This window comes from Podarcis raffonei, chromosome 16 (assembly GCF_027172205.1).
Source record: "Podarcis raffonei isolate rPodRaf1 chromosome 16, rPodRaf1.pri, whole genome shotgun sequence".
NCBI lineage: Eukaryota > Metazoa > Chordata > Lepidosauria > Squamata > Lacertidae > Podarcis > Podarcis raffonei.
The window spans coordinates 313439-328873 of NC_070617.1; the positions used below are offsets into that span (position 1 = coordinate 313439).

General features: G+C 53.0%; 1 protein-coding gene across 1 annotated transcript in view; it reads right to left on the reverse strand.

The window, feature by feature from the left end:
• Positions 1 to 144: 144 nt before the first annotated feature.
• KIRREL1 (kirre like nephrin family adhesion molecule 1) overlaps positions 145 to 15435 on the reverse strand; it is a 103300-nt gene continuing 88009 nt past the window's right edge. Inside the window, exons 5-15 of the mRNA XM_053369591.1 lie at positions 12876 to 13026; positions 11891 to 11996; positions 11322 to 11470; positions 10442 to 10569; positions 7597 to 7723; positions 6030 to 6130; positions 5634 to 5832; positions 4455 to 4562; positions 2981 to 3120; positions 2731 to 2808; positions 145 to 1798 (exon numbers count right to left, since the gene is read on the reverse strand). Coding sequence (XP_053225566.1) covers positions 1334 to 1798; positions 2731 to 2808; positions 2981 to 3120; positions 4455 to 4562; positions 5634 to 5832; positions 6030 to 6130; positions 7597 to 7723; positions 10442 to 10569; positions 11322 to 11470; positions 11891 to 11996; positions 12876 to 13026 — 1752 coding nt within the window. The 3' untranslated portion in view covers positions 145 to 1333. The remainder of the gene's footprint in view (positions 1799 to 2730; positions 2809 to 2980; positions 3121 to 4454; positions 4563 to 5633; positions 5833 to 6029; positions 6131 to 7596; positions 7724 to 10441; positions 10570 to 11321; positions 11471 to 11890; positions 11997 to 12875; positions 13027 to 15435) is intronic.

Genomic DNA, 15435 nt, shown 5'->3' on the forward strand with positions numbered 1-15435 from the left:
CAGGTGGGAAGAGAGACTCCCAGCACTGGGTCTCCACCCTCCGTGGACTTCAGCTTCCTCAGAGTCTTGGCTGGTGTTTTGATTTCTCTACCTAAACCTCTTAAGCTGCTAGTTCTCAGGGCTAGGAGATGAGCCTGGAGAAGCCAGATGGGAGGGGGTGTTTGAGCAAGAGAGCCAGAGGTCACAGGGGCGGGACCCAGGAGAGCTCCCTGGCCTTTTCCCTCTGGCGGTTTCTCCCACAAGAGCCCCCTCCCCCAGCACCCATCCCCTCCAACAGTGGGGCGAGGAGGGATAAAGTCTGGGAAGCAGGTGAGACGAGGCATCGCAATGGAGCTCAGCCCATTCTCTCCTCCAGGCCTCTCAATCTGGTGGTGAGGGTGAAGAGGCAGAGGACCCCAGGCAGGATCCTTTGGCGTACCAAATCGACTCCCTCATGGCAGCGGGGTGGACTAGATGATCCTTGGGGGCCCTTTCAACCTTACAATTCTGCGAGTCTATGAAATTCTGCAAGGAGCTCGGTCACGGCCTCAAGGCGGGCGGGACGAGGCTCTCTTGATGTTTTCGGGTGGGTGAAACATTAGCCCCAGACCTCAATCAGCTCGCACCCCAAGGGACGTGGGGCTCCATTGCTGTGGGGAGATGTGAAAGCATGTGCCGCCAGAGAGGCCCATTTGCATGCCTCTCTGTGACAAAGAAGGGTGTTTCCACCTGCTCTGACAGAGGGGGTGTCGTTGCACCAAGCGCAGAACAGAAGAAGGGGTGGGGACCCCATTTGGTAGTCAAGTCGCTAGTCCACATGACATAGAAATCAGCCTCTCTCTGTCTTGCACTCATTAGGATGAGAACCCCCCTCCGACTGCAACGCACGGCTCCCCGCGTACCCCCAGATCCTTGTTTGGGGCCAAGCCAAACACCAGCACAGCCACACTGCCCCCCCCCCGCTGGTTTGGTCATTTCCAACCTTTCACCTCCTTACAGGTGTCCACCGCGAGACGAAGGCGCTGCCTCATGCAGAGAGGAGGGTCCGGTCTCACAAGATGCCCCCTTTTTGGCTCGACACCCTTGCAGCCCCCCATGAATCGGAAAAGCCCCCCCCATCACAGCAGTGTTTCATGCGAGGAGGAAGAAAAATATTTATGAGAAACGGCGGAAGGAAGCTCGGGGATTTTGAAAGACGGACCCCCGGGTATCGCCCTCGTCCGAGGGGAGGTCTGCGAGTCCAGCCTGCAGGGGGGGCGAAGGGGGCCGGGTTTCGGGGGGCGGGGAAGAGCCCCTGAATATCAGGGGGAGTCGTGAGGTACCTTCCGCCTGCCCTCCCCAGTCCTGGCCGCTTTCAGACGTGAGTCTGCATCCTCTGCTGGAATCGATGCCCGTAGTCCGGGGAGGTGTAGGAGAAGCGGGTGGCCGTGGTGTATTTGCCCAGGGGGTCGTAGGTGTCATAGGGCGCTCGGTCCAGGGCGGGCGGAGGGGGCTGGGTGTAGCCCAGGCGGTAGGTGGCGTAGCCAGCGCTGGGGGGGAAGGCCCCGTGGCCCCCATAGTTCTCGTAGGAGAGCTGGCTGGCCGTCTCGGCCGTGGAGGCGCCGGCAGCGGGGCCCGGGACGGGCTCAGTGCTGTACTCCGAGGCCGGTCCCCGGCTGTAGGTGCTGAGCTGGGCGTAGCCGCTGGAGTGAGAGAGGCAGGATGAGGGCCGCGCCTCGTAGCGGGAAGGGCCGGGGTTGCGGTAGTCGCCGTAGAGCACCGTGCGCGAAGACGGGCGGTCCTCGTGGGCGCGGACGTTGTAGTAGCCGTTGGTTGGGTCCTGGAAAAGAAAGAGGGGAGAGCAGGGAGAGTCAAGCCAAGGAACCGACTGGGAGGCAGCGCCGTGCAGTGGTTGGAGGGCGTCGTGGTTGGCATGTGACTGAAATCCCTAGTCGGGCACCCACCTCCCCACTCCCTCTTTATTTTATTTTATTGATTTTACAGTTTAGTTTACATTCACTCAAATAATATAATCAAAACATAGAGAATCCTACAAATTCTCAGATTTTCTTCTTCCCCTCCGTCCACTAATAGCCCCTTTTCACTGCATATCTTAACGTTCTCTACTTATCTATAAAATATTTATATTTCTCCCATACACCATAGATTAATTTCCTTACCGAGTGGGTTAAAAATCCTTTACCTTTTCATACCACAGATATGCATGCAAACCCAATCTGTTATCATGACCTTCCAAATCTAAAACACCCATATTTTCTAATGCTATCCATTTCCAAAGCCAGCAGAGGCAGGAAGCCTCATAATATGCCCTCAAATCTCAATTCCGTTCCCTCTCTTGCGCAGGGATGGTCACCGACCTGGACAGCTTCAGAAGAAGATCATAGAATTGCAGCGCTGGAAGGAACCCTGAGGATCATCTAGTCCAACCCCCCGCAGGGCAGGAACAGGCAGCAGTCCCACGCAGGGATCGAATCTGCAACCTTGGCATTGTCCTTGCCAGGCTCTGACCAACAGCGCTATCCAGCTGATGAGATAAATTCATGGCGGAGGAGAGGGCTAATCATGGCTGCTGGCCACCTGAATGACGCCGGTTGGTGGAAACCGCAGGAGCGGAGAGGGCTTCCCATTGGGGGCACATGGCTGGTCACTGTGTGGGCAGGAGGCTGGACTAGATGGGCTCACTTTGGCTCTTCTTACAGCCTGTTCCTATGCAACTGCTTCTCGATTCTCTGTCTCCCAGGCTCATCTTACCTTCAGCTCATATTCTTCCCGAGTATCAATGGTGTCGCAGCGCAGGTCTTGCTTGAGATCCACGTCATCTTTGAACGGCTGGGGTAACGGAAAGAGACCATCAGGGACCTCGGTGGGCAGGTGGACGGAGGACTCTCTCAGTCCCTCCCAGCCACAAACCAGCCTTTCCTCCCGCCCCCTGGAGCTCACACCCCAACCCCACCTACGAGCTCTCGAGGCAACAGCCCACAGACGAGAAAGGGGACCTCACCGAGTAGATGGCTTTCATGATGCGTGTTGCCGTGGAGACGCTGGCCGTGTCCCCCTCGCGGTCCGTGTGCAGCGTCAGAGGCTCCCGGTTGACCGTCTCCACCTTGATGTCCAGCTTGCGCAAAGTCACGTCCTTGCGGCCTGGGTGGGGAAGAGCTCAATTAGCTGCTGTGGTTTTTTAATATATATATATAGTTTTTATTAAATTTTTCTAATTTACATTTCAAGATATTCATTTAGACGACCTTAAATCAATGACTTCCTGTCTTCTCTTTCCGTGGTTTACACGTGGTTTACACTGTTGAATTTATCTTAATGTTGCCAGTGTTTTTAAATGTACACAATTTTCACCCAAATAATCAGTAAACATTTCCCAGTCTTCTTTAAATGTATGTTCTTCTTGTTCTCTTAATCTATATGTTAAATCTGCAAGCTGTGCATATTCCATCAGTTTCAGTTGCCACTCTACTTTGGTTGGGTCCTCGCTCGTTTTCCATTTTTGGGCTAGCAAAACACGGGCTGCAGTAGTGGCATACATAAATAATTATAGCTGCCATTATTTTAAGGCCTGTTGCAATTCTTTTCAGGGTATAGGTGGGGGATATCTGTTAGAATTCCTGCTCGGTGACTGCAGTCATGGGATTGTTGCCTTTCACATGATGGTATACAGTATATGTGGGAAGTGTCGGAGACAGGATGTTTGTGTTCCTGTGTTCCATGAATTGGGACTATTGTCCTTTGTTCTTTTTCTCTTTGCTGTCTGATGCTAGAGAGAGAGGGAGCCACGTTGCAGTGCTCCGTGTGTGTTTATATGTAAATAAAGCAGATTAGCCAAAATGCTGAGTTGCTGAGGTCTGTTACACAACTGCGCAAACTGCGGATCCCTAAGTGTGCCGATGTCAGTTGGCATCGGTTGCTGTGATGTTCGGGCTGAAGAAAGATTTTGAAGCTCCCGAACGATCGACCAGAAGGGAGGGAACACGCCAGTCGGGCACGTGTCTCTAATAATAATAAATAATAATAATAATAAATTTATACCCTGCCCTCCCCAGCCAAGGCCGGGCTCAGGGCGGCTAACAACCAATAATAAAAACAAGTTGAATGAATACAGTAGGCTGAGCTCCTGACAATATCTGTGCCCACCACCAGATCATAGAATTGTAGAACTGCAAGCCCCTGCAATGCAGAAATTGCAGCTGCTGGTTGTGACCTATAAAGCCCTTTACAGCTTAGGCCCAGCCTGCGTTCAGACCGTATCCTCCCATATAAACCTGCCCAGGCTCTGAGATCTTCAGGGGGGCGCATTTCTCGGTCCGGCCACCCTCCTAGGCCTGCTTGGCGGGGACGCAGGAGAGGCAGGGCCTTCTCGGTGGTGGCTGCTCCCAGACACCTGTGGAACTCCCTCCCCAGTGAATTTGCCCCGGCCCTCCTGGTTCCTGCTGCCGTCTCTCCACCTGCCAGTGCGTCCCACTCACTTCCTTTGCGCCGTCTGTACAGGAAGCAGGCCAGGGCCACGAAGCAGAAGATGACCAGGATGCCAGCTCCGATGGTGGCACCAGCGATGATTCCCACGGGCAGAACTTCTGCAAAGGGACAGAGGCAGGAGGGTGGGGAAAGGTCTCTCTCTTTCTCCCCCATCTTCAAGCACAGGGGCTGAAAGATCTGCCCCCCAACTCCTCCTTCATTTTAATTGAACTTGAAGAACACAGGAAGGGGCTGCAGGATCAGGCCAAAGGGGGTCCATCTCGTCCAGCCTCCCTGTTCTCACAGTGACCAGCTAGATGCCTGCGGGAATTGAAGCTCAAGAGCAGGAACTCTGTACTTTCTAGCCACTGGCATTCAGAAGACTGTGGGGCCAGAGTGGGGCCCTTGTGGCCAGGAGCCCCGGGCAGCCGTCTCCTGCATGAATTTGTCCGACCCCCTTTTAAAGGTGGTTCTGTCAAGGGCAGAAAACTTTAGGGCTGCCACGTGTCCTGAATTTCCCAGGCATGACTGGGATTTCAAAGGTGGAATTGACGTCCAGAGGAAATTCCCAAAAGGGGACGCTTCGGCCTGGACGTTAGACAAGTCAATCGAAAAACCGCAGGTTTTTTTGGTGTCTTTGTAAAAAACAACACCAGGACAATGTTGGGATCTCCTGGTTTTTATTCTGTGAAATATGGCAACCCTAGAACTTGGGTTCCTCACTTCTAAAAAATTTAGCAGGGACAATTAGAATAAGATCTTTATTTGATTCTTGATATAAACCTCCAGAATGTATTTTGTATAGTGACGTTTTTACCTCTATCTTCGGTACATTTTATTTTATTGCTATGGTCAGGGGCTGATGCAAAGAAAGATTCTTCTTCTTCATTTCTGCCTCTCGCTTGAAGAGGACATGCTGCCCAGACAGAGCCAGGCTGCCCACGTGTTGCTGCTGTTGTGATTTACCTGCCTTTTACTGGCACATTACGGGGGTCACACAATCCCTGTCCTGCACTGGCAAGGACTCCCTCTTTCCGTCTGCCAGCACCCACCCTGTGGAACTCCCTGCCTCTTGACAGCAGGCAGCTGCCTTCAACAGTGCTCATCGGGGCAACTTCTGAAAGCCTTTCTGCTTAGGCCAGAATTGTGCACACGTGTTTTTCCTTGACTGCCGATTCTGCCCCCCTGACCTTCCTCCTCCAGCTGAATGATGGCCGTCCGAGAGCCGAAGCCGTTCCAGGCCGTGCAGTTGTAGTGGGTCTGGAAGTCGCTCTCCATCACGTTGTTGATGGTCAAGGTGGAGAGGACGCCGTTCCCGGTGTTGCTCCTCTCCACAGTGTAGCGCTCCAGGGTGCCCGCCTCCAAAAACTTCTCCTTCCAGCTCCAAGCCTGAGAGAATCATAGGATGGCAGGGTTGGAAGGGGCCCCCAGGGGTCATCCAGCCCAACCCCTTGCCATGCAGGGATCTTTTGCCCAATGGGGGGCTCAAACCCACCACCCCGAGATTCAGAGCCTCCAGCTCTGCCCACTGAGCTCTCGATTTTGCCTACGGCACTGATCCGCCCAACTGCCAAGGAGGGACTCACCATCCGGTCAGGGAGAGGGGTGCTTCCGATGAAGCATTCCACCTTCCCCTGGTCCCCCCGCACGGCGTATTGGACCGACTCGCTGGAGATGATGGGGGGACCTAGAGAAAAATGGGAGGAAGAAGACGTTGGAGGGCAGAAAAGGTTTGGCCTTTAGTTGGGGGAGAGAAAGTCAGCAAGCAGCTGAATGAAAGCAACACTTCCTCTGCCCCCACCCCTTTTGAGCTGGTGCACCCCCAGCTGTTGTGGCCCCCAGCTCCCATGAGGGGCCAGGCTGGCAGAGGCTGATGGGAGAAGTTAGTCCCCAAAGTGTCTGTTGCGGAAGAGCACTTGAACCTTTTCGTCTAGAGAGAAGGCCAGGAAGGGGAGACATGGCGGAGGTTCATGGCCCACGGGCATCTGGCAAGGGGAATGTCAGACAAAAGGAAGGACTTCCTCATGCAGCACAGAGTTAAACTGTGGAACTCCCTGCCACAGGAGGCAGCCATGGCCACCAACCTGGATGGCTTCAAAGGAGGATAAGATAAATTCATGGAGGAGGAGAGGGTTATGGAGGGCGACTGGCCAGAGCGGCTGTGTGCTCCCTCTGCTGCTGGGAGGCCTCTGAGTAACAGCAGCTGCTGAGAATCGCAAGTGGGAAGAATTGCTGCTCTTGGGTTCAGGTCCTCCTGGTCCCCCATCTTGTTCCTACAGTGGCCCACCAGATGCCTCAGTGGGAAACTCAAAGGCAGGATTCGAACACAGAGCCTCCTCCCCGTCTGTGGTTTCCAGGAATGAGCGTTCAGAAGCATTGCTGCCTCCGACTGTGGAGGCCAAGCCAAGCCGTCGTGGCTGCCATTCCCAATAGCCCTCTCCTCTTCCATGAATTTGCCTAGTCCTCTTTTAAAGCCATCTAAGCTGGTGGTCATCCTGGCCTCCTGTGGCAGGGAGTTCCATAGACGATGCACTGAATAAGGAAGCAGCTTCCCCACAGGGCTCCACCGGCGGCGCTCCTTTCTCCAGCCTCAGTTTCCCCAACGACCCTCTGCTCTGACCCGTCTTTCCAAGGAAAGCAGGAGACCCCAATCAGCTCAAACAACAGGCTCCACTAATGAGAAGGATTAGGAAATTTTGCTCGGTGACATTAGGAAGAGATTACGTCCAATCGGCTCCCACTGCTAACAGACCCTGCAGGGAACCCAGATTCTTGTTCATTCTCTCTTTAGTACTTTTTGCTGTTAACCTGGGTCTCCCCCCCCCCTCTCTCTCTCTCTCTCCCTCCCTCTCTCTCTCTCTCTCTTGTATTTTCAGGGGGAACAGTCAGGGCAGGCTGTACCTGCAACTTCTGAGCCTGAAAAGTGTGTAGGGCAGAGCAGGGCACAATCCAATGAGGGACCCCCCTCCCTTGTGCCAGCCCCTTTGAAATGAACAAGCGCGATGGCAGAGCACAGGTGATCCTCAGGACCGCCAGCAGATAGGACCACAGAACTGCAGAGTTGGAAGGAACCCCACCCTCCGTCTCAGCAGACACCAGGCTTGTAGTCCAACAGGTGAAGCAGCTGCCTCTGTGCTTCGCGGCCTCACTCACCGTTGACGATGAGGGCGACTTCTCTCTCTCCAACCCCGATCCGCGGCACGATGGCCTTGCAGACGTACAGCCCGGAGTCCGCCTGCGTGACGGACTTGAGGTACAGCTGGTTGCTGTTGCTCAGCACCTGGGGATGCAAGCGGGGTGCAAGCGTGAGGGAGAGAGGAAGGAGGGATCCTGCGACCGCACGAAGCCTGGAGCTGCAAGGAGGCGACCGTCTCCTTCTCCCCTTTTCCAGCAGACCTCTAGCCCTTCCCCTGAACCCAAGCTAGCATAACGTTGTCTGGATGTCTTGGTCTTCCCTTCCCCACAACCTTTCTTCTGTCTTCTCTGTCTTTGTCTTGGTCTTCCTCTCTCTATCGCTTGTGTGAAGCTCCACGGACCTCAACAACACTGCATCCCAGGGGTGGGGAGGGGGACATTTGTTGCCCTTCAGACGTGGCCAGACTTCAACCCCCAGCACCCTGGACAGATAGCCCTGAAGGTCGGGGCTGAGGGGACCTGGATCCCAACAACATCTGGAGACTCCACAGCTGCTGGTGTGTCTATTTGATCCCTATAGCCTACGCAGGGATGCTAAAACAGCTTTAAAACAATAATGGCAATGGCCTGCTATGGATGATTAAGGTTATCTGTACTTGAAATATATACTAAACCATGAAAGGAATTTGGTGATGCGCTACGTTGAAACATTTAGTCAGCGAAAGCATTCTGGCTTGGCAGGTAGAACAGCCTTCCTCCTCCTCACCCATCGTGTTGATTTAGGGCAGGGGGCGGCAACATAAGGCTCATGGGACACAAGCGGCCCATGGGGGTCATTTAACCAACCCATGGACCCCCACCGCCTGCTGGGTCAGCTTCCGCGCGCTGCTGTAAACTGGCACGGAGCAGAACGGGGACCACCTTCTGCAATGCTGGCCGGCTTTCCATTGGCTGCAGGAAGCTCCTGCAGCCAATGGGAAGCTGCGCACGCCTCCTCCGTACCGGAAATAGCATTTGCTCATGCGTGCGCACACTCCAGCACACCGCGGCGTCTGCGGGACCGTGAACTGGCCCAAGCCACAAGAACTTTGCCAACCCCTGATTTAAGGGCTCCCCCTGTGCAGATAGTAAAGGTAAAGGGACCCCTGACCTTTAGATCCAGTCGTGGCCGACTCTGGGGTTGCGCGCTCATCTCGCTCTATAGGCCGAGGGAGCTGGTGTTTGTCCGCAGACAAGTTTTTCCGGGTCATGTGGCCAGCATGACTAAGCTGCTTCTGGCGAACCAGAGCAGCGCACGGAAACGCCATTTACCTTCCCGCTGGACCAGTACCTATTTATATACTTGCACTTGATGTGCTTTTGAACTGCTAGGTTGGCAGGAGCAGGGACCGAGCAACGGGAGCTCACCCTGTCACTGGGATTTGAACTGCCGACCTTCTGACTGGCAAGTCCTAGGCTCTGTGGTTTAACCCACAGCTCCACCCGCGTCCCTGTGCAGATGGTGCACCCCTAATACCAGGCAAAGGGTTACGGCTGTAGCCCAGGATCCCTCGATGCCACAACCCCGGGCAGCAGTGTTTTCAGTGAGGTCCACCATCGACTGTTGAGAGAGGGATCTTTAACTGTGAGAGCAGCAGGTGTTGTTTTTATGCTGCTCTGTGCCTTAGAATCAGTCTGTAAATATTAGTCAGTCTCATGTATAAATCAATGTAAATACGCTTTTGTATACCAAGCAAAAGTCATGCATGATTTTTAAACTTTAAACAGGGTACCTTGTGCAATCTTTTCTAGGAGAGAAAGACTATTAAAAAGGGTCAAATGACCAGGGGGCAACTTCCGCACGTAGAATTGCAACGATTTTGGGGGCACAGGAGGAGGAGGAGGAGGAGAGATGTTCCACAATACAAGCAGAAGTGGTCCCAGACAAGACTCATTGGCTGGATCTCACCCTGTCCATTTTATCTATTTACTGGTCTATATTGTTGGCCCCCTTGCATGGATTTTATTTTAGAAAAACCATTTCTTTAATAAACATAAGAAACCCAAGATAAAAGATCATAAAGAAATACTGTTCAGCAGGTTGAAAGCAGCATAAGGTTGAATATTATTATCATTTAACTTGTTGTTCCAAAGCATTACCAAAAATACATTTCCCCCCATCAGTCTGCTAGGCTGCTTTATATGTGTTCTTTTGTAATAAGCTTAATCATAGTTACTATGGGCCAAATGTTCTCAATCCACTGAGATCTTGGAGGAGATATGCTTCCCCTTAACAATGTTCTTATAATCCTAGCAGTAGTTATAAGGTAAAACACTATTTCTTGACCATTTTTTGGAATAACGTCTGCTAGAAAACTAAGCAGAATTGTTTTCGGTCCCAACGGTATACGATATCCTAATATATCAGAGATTTTAGCCTGAACGGATATCCAGAATATTTCTATTAGAGAACAAGTCCAAAAAAGTGTGTATGTAATACACCTTTTTTAGAAAAAAGAGAAGAAAAGAAGTAAGTAGAAGGGATTTGTTTAAAATATCCAACAAATCACCACCGCAGAAACACTGCAAAAGCAAATTCACTCACTGCAAAAGCACACACACACACACTTGCAAACGGATCGATAGAAACAGCAGATGAAACGCAGGCAGTTCCCTCATTTATAACCCAGCAAATAAACATTCTGGTCCGGGAGGCACAAGCCTGTTTTCCTCTGAGCAATCGGGAAATGGCAACGGCCGGCCTAATTTGCTCCTCTGTCAAGGCCAGGACCCCCCCCAACACCAAGGCAGGGGCACCCGGGGCCAGATCGCCCCAAAGAGAGTAGGTTGGGGTCAGGAGGAGAGGGAAGAGAACGGTACCGACCATGTTGGATTCCTTCTTGGTCCAGGTGAGGGTGAGGGGCGGATTCCCTGCCCACACGCAGGTGAGCGTCACGTCCAGGCTGATGTTGGTGGTCGTGGGCTTGGGCTCCACCACGATGCGAGGGGCAACTGGGGAGAGAACGGGAGCGTCAGGAGATCTGCCCCCATCTCTCTCAGAAGACCGGAGCAGGTGGGCCTTGGGCCCTGTCTCCATAAAGAAGTCTCTTGTGAGAGCAGAACCTCCATGGCCAGGGGCAGTCTACCTCGGAATACCAGGCGAGGCAACTGCAGAGGGCTTTTGCATGCCTGTTCTGCTTCTGGGATTCCCGTCGGGGCACCTGGCTGGCCCCTGCGAGAACAGGACGCCAGGTTAGCCGGGACCCCCTTTGGGCCTGATTCTGTGGCAGGGCTCTTCCTTCTCTCTCTCTCTCTCTCTCTCTCTCTCTCTCTCTCTCTCTCTCTCTCTCGACTGAACCTGTGACAGCCAAACTTACATCTAAAATGTGTGTGTATTAAGGCAGACATCATGGGCAGCAGAACACAGAAGGACTGGCTAGCTGGTAAATGGATCTGGCCAGGATCTGACCGAATGCCGCTCCTCCAGGAAGTCAAACAGTGACCTACTTGGTCACAGGGCTCAAGATGGGCTGGCCTCTCTTTCCTGCATTAGGGACCCTTCCCAGGCCACGCCCCTCTCCCAGGCCACCCCTCCCTGGCTGGAGATGCTCCCCAAACTCTGATCCTGCCTCTCGCTTGCCTGTGAGTCTGTACCAAGGGGACATTTGCCCCTGTGCCTTCTTCCCATTTTGCCTCTGGCCAGGATCCCCAGGTGAGCCCTTCCAGGTCACCTCCTCGCCCCCCCTCCCCCCAGCCACACTCACAATGCACGTCCACCAGGGTGCTGACGTTGGTGCTCCCCACGTCGTTGTGCACTTCGCACGAGACGGGCTCCGTGAAAAAGGTGTAGTCCACCTGCGTCTCGTACCTGCTCTCCTTGGCGTCTTCGATGATGATGCCGCCTTTGGCCCACCTGGGGGCGGAGAAAGTGGCATCAGAAGAAGCAGGGAGGCTTCTGAAACCCCCTCTTCCACCCTCCTCCAGGAGCTGTCTCCCAGGGTTAGACTGTGGAACTCCCTGCCACAAGGGGCAGTGGATAAAATGGACACTGTGGGCGTCCAATGAAGCTGGGTGTTGGAAGATTCGGGAGGGAGAAATCTTTCTTCACCTAGGGCATAGTTAAATGATGAGCACCAACCTGGTTGGCTATAAAAAGAGGACTGGGCCAATTCATGGAGGAGGAGAGGGAAACTGATGGCTAGGAGCCACAGTGGCAGTGCTCTGCCCTGCACAGTTGGGGACAGCGATGCTTCTGAAGAGCAGTTGCCAGAAGCTACAGGAGGGGCCCCCTTTGGCCTGATCCTGCGGTCTCCCCACCTTCACCCCAACTCACCTGTAGCCTTTGATCTCTGGGTTGGCGGTGGCCACGCAGGTGAAGGTGACTCGCTCTCCTTCCTGCACCGTCTGGGGCTGAATGGACAGCGTCACCGTGGGGGGGTCTGCCGGGCAGAAGGAAGGAAGGGCATTAGGGGATGGGGGAGCAGCACCATTTGCCTGCAAAGCAGCAAAGACCCCTTCCTGGCCAATTGCCAGAAGTAAAAGTCATTCGAGAAGAGCACTCCTTCAATCTGTTTCTCAGATTCCTCTACCTGGCTGACCGTCTAATATGAAAAACAACCTCTCCTCAGGATGGGAAAACAAAATAAGTCCCATGGGTCTACAGCATATTATTATTAATAATAATTTATTGTCATTATTATTACTACAGTCAAACCTTGGTTGTTGAACATAAAGCCACGTTGGACGTTTAGCTTCCGAAAAACATTCGAAAACCGGAGCATTTACTTCCCGATTTTCAGGGTTCGGGAGCCAAAACGTTCGAAAATGGAGGCATTTGGGACACGAGGTTTGACTCTATTATAATATTGTTTTATATCCTGCCTTTTTCCTAGGCAGGGACGCAAGGTGACTCACAGATAAGATCGAAACAGCAAAAAACATTGAGCGGGGTGTGGGGGTGTGAAGAGCAATAATTAAAAAACATTAATTGATTTTAAACACATGTATTATATGACATGATACAAAACACCCACAACATACAGGTAACTACCATAACTATCCACCCCCCCCTTTGCCAGCCTCTGCCACCAGCACAACCAACTTTTGAGTTGCGTCGAACGGCTTTCTGCTCTAAGGAGACCCACTGGCATTGATGGGCAAATGGGGCCTATTCATGGGGGCCTTGGGTCTGCTTCCGGGGGGCACTGACTTTGCTTTTCTCCGATGAGCCCTCCAAGACAGTGCCAAGGCCCTTGGGCATCCTCAGGTACCCCTTGGGATATCTGGGGGCACTGAGAACGAGGCCGCCCTCCACTCACGGTGAACGTTGAGCTTGATGGAGGTCTCCTTGCCCGCCGGGATGGCGTCGTTGGCACAGCGGCAGATGTAGATGCGGCCGATGTCCTGGTCGGTGGGGTTGATGAGGAGCTGGCTGAGCGTGGATTCTCGCTTCCCGTCCGGCAAGACTTCCTGGGGGGGCGAGAGAAGGAGACGGTCGTGTGGGGAAGGTGGAGAAGAAGGCAGCTGGTTTTCTCCTGCTCTGGAGGGCAGAATCCGGATCAACGGGGAAGGAGATTCTGACTGAACATCAGGAGGAACTTTCTGATGGTGAGAGCTCTTTGGCAAGAATTCCTTAGCTGCGATTCCTGCATCGCAGGGGTTAGACTAGATCACTTTTCCAACTCTACAGTTTTACGATAACAAGATATTATTACTATTATCTATTACGTTTGCATGCTGCCCTTCATCTGAAGACCTCAGGGCAGCATAAAAACACAAGATAAAAACAAATGCATAATAAAAACAGGAACAATAATGATTCCAGCCCTCTAAAAATAAACTTGCGATTCCAGTCCTTGTGGTTCCGAATCAAGGGCTGATCTAAACGAGAACAAAGGAAGTTGCCTTAGACAGAGTCAGATTCTTCTGTCCATCCAGCTCAATATTGCCCACACTGACTGGCAGCAGCTCGGGGTGTGTGTCTTTGTCCAGTCCAACCTGGAGATGCTGCCAGTGGGGATTGATTCTGGGGCCTTCTGCAGGCCAAGCAGGTGTTCTGCCACTGAGCTCCAGCCCTTCCTCATATCCAATTGTGGCGTTCTCTTCCTCCCTCTTTTCCCCGCCAGGAAAATCCTCTCTCTGCTCTGTGGAGTTTTCCTCTCCCTTCTCAATTATGAATCCCATTTCCATCCCCCCCCCCCAGACACCAGCACTGGAACTTCTTCGCTGACAGCCCCCTCCCTGCCTAGCTCCTGAGCCAAGCCGTTCCCGCTCATTAATCCCCCCAGACATTTATGGGGCGATAACATTAATTCCGACAACCTCGTTGGGCCTTTAATGGGCACAGGCAGAACGAAACAGGAACTTGGTTCGGCTCCAGACTTAATTTGGAAGCGGCGGTCCGTGCCCAATGCAGCCAGGCTCCTTCTAGTCGTAAGGATGCAAGAGAAGCCCTGCAGGATCAGGCCCATGGCCTATCTAGCTCAGCCTCAGACTCTTGATAGAGTGCCTCTGGAGCTGGAGGTTCCATAGAAACAGAAGAAGAGCCTGGCTGCAGCTGGGTCAGGCCAAGGGAGGCTCATCTAGTTCAGAATCCTTTTTCTGCAGGGCTCAGCCGGATGCCACAAGAGCTGAGCACAATGGCAGCATCTAAGAACATGGAAAAGGTTGGTGGACCTGGCCAGGGGCCGGGGGTGATGCGCCCCCATGTTGCCGCTTGGGGAGAAACAGGCAAGGCCCAGCATCCTGGCTCAGGGTGGCAAATCAGGTGCCCCAATGGGAAGCCCAGAGCTGTTACTCAGAATAATTATAATAAATAAATTTTATTTATACCCTGCCCTCCCCAGTCAAGGCCGGGCTCAGGGTGGCTGACACCAGATATAAAAACAATTGATTAAAACACAACTTAAAAACAAGATTAAAGATGGAGGCAGAGCACAGCCAAGGCGGCTGGCAGCCAGAGACAGCTACTTATCTCCCATTAATTCCTCTTTTCCCTCCACTCACAAAATAAAGAAAAATGGGGTGGGGGAGAGAAAAGCTTGCTTCTGAAGCTCCTCGGAAGGAGCTGGAACTACTGGGTGCTTTCCTTCTGTTCTCCATTCCAAGAGCACAGCACCAAGCCAGAATCAGGCCCCCTCCTGGCGTGGGTGGGGGCCGGGTTCGCTTTGGTGAACCAGAAGGTGCAGAGTCCCATCTTCTGCTCCACGTTGGGATAGAGGAGACAGCGGGGTTGAGAAGGCAGCCAGAACTCCCTGCTCAAATGCAGCGTGTGGCACTTTTCAATTAAGTGAAAAGGCGAGGAAGAAGAGACAAGTTTGCAAAACTCTGCCTGGCCTGGATAAAACAGACGGAGAAACGTTTTTCTCTCTCTGCCATAATGCTAGAGCTCTTGGGCATCCAGTGAAGTTGACTGTTGGGAGGTCAGGGCAGGCACAAGAAAGTCCATGCAGCTCAGCATTAAGCTGTGGAACTCCCTGCCACAGGAGGAGGCAGTGATGGCCACCAACCTGGATGGCTTTAAAAGAGGATTGGACAAATTCATGGAGGAGGAGAGGGCCCCTAGCCACCCCGGCTTTGCTCTGCCCTCTACTGTCAGAGGCAACAACGCTGGAACCGCAGAAGAGGACGGGGCTCTTGAACTCAAATCCTGCTTGTGGATTTCCCATGGGGAACATCTGCTTGGCCAGCGTGAGAAGATGATGCTGGGCTAGATGGGCTATGCGCCTGATTCAGCAGGTTCTACTCATGTGCAAACTGAGGCAAGACTAAACGATGTCACAAAACTCTCCGCAAAGCCAGAAAACCTGCGACACCCTGTCCTGGGAGTTTAGGCTCCCCTGGAACTCCTGCAAGGATTTCCCACAGCTTTTTCAATTT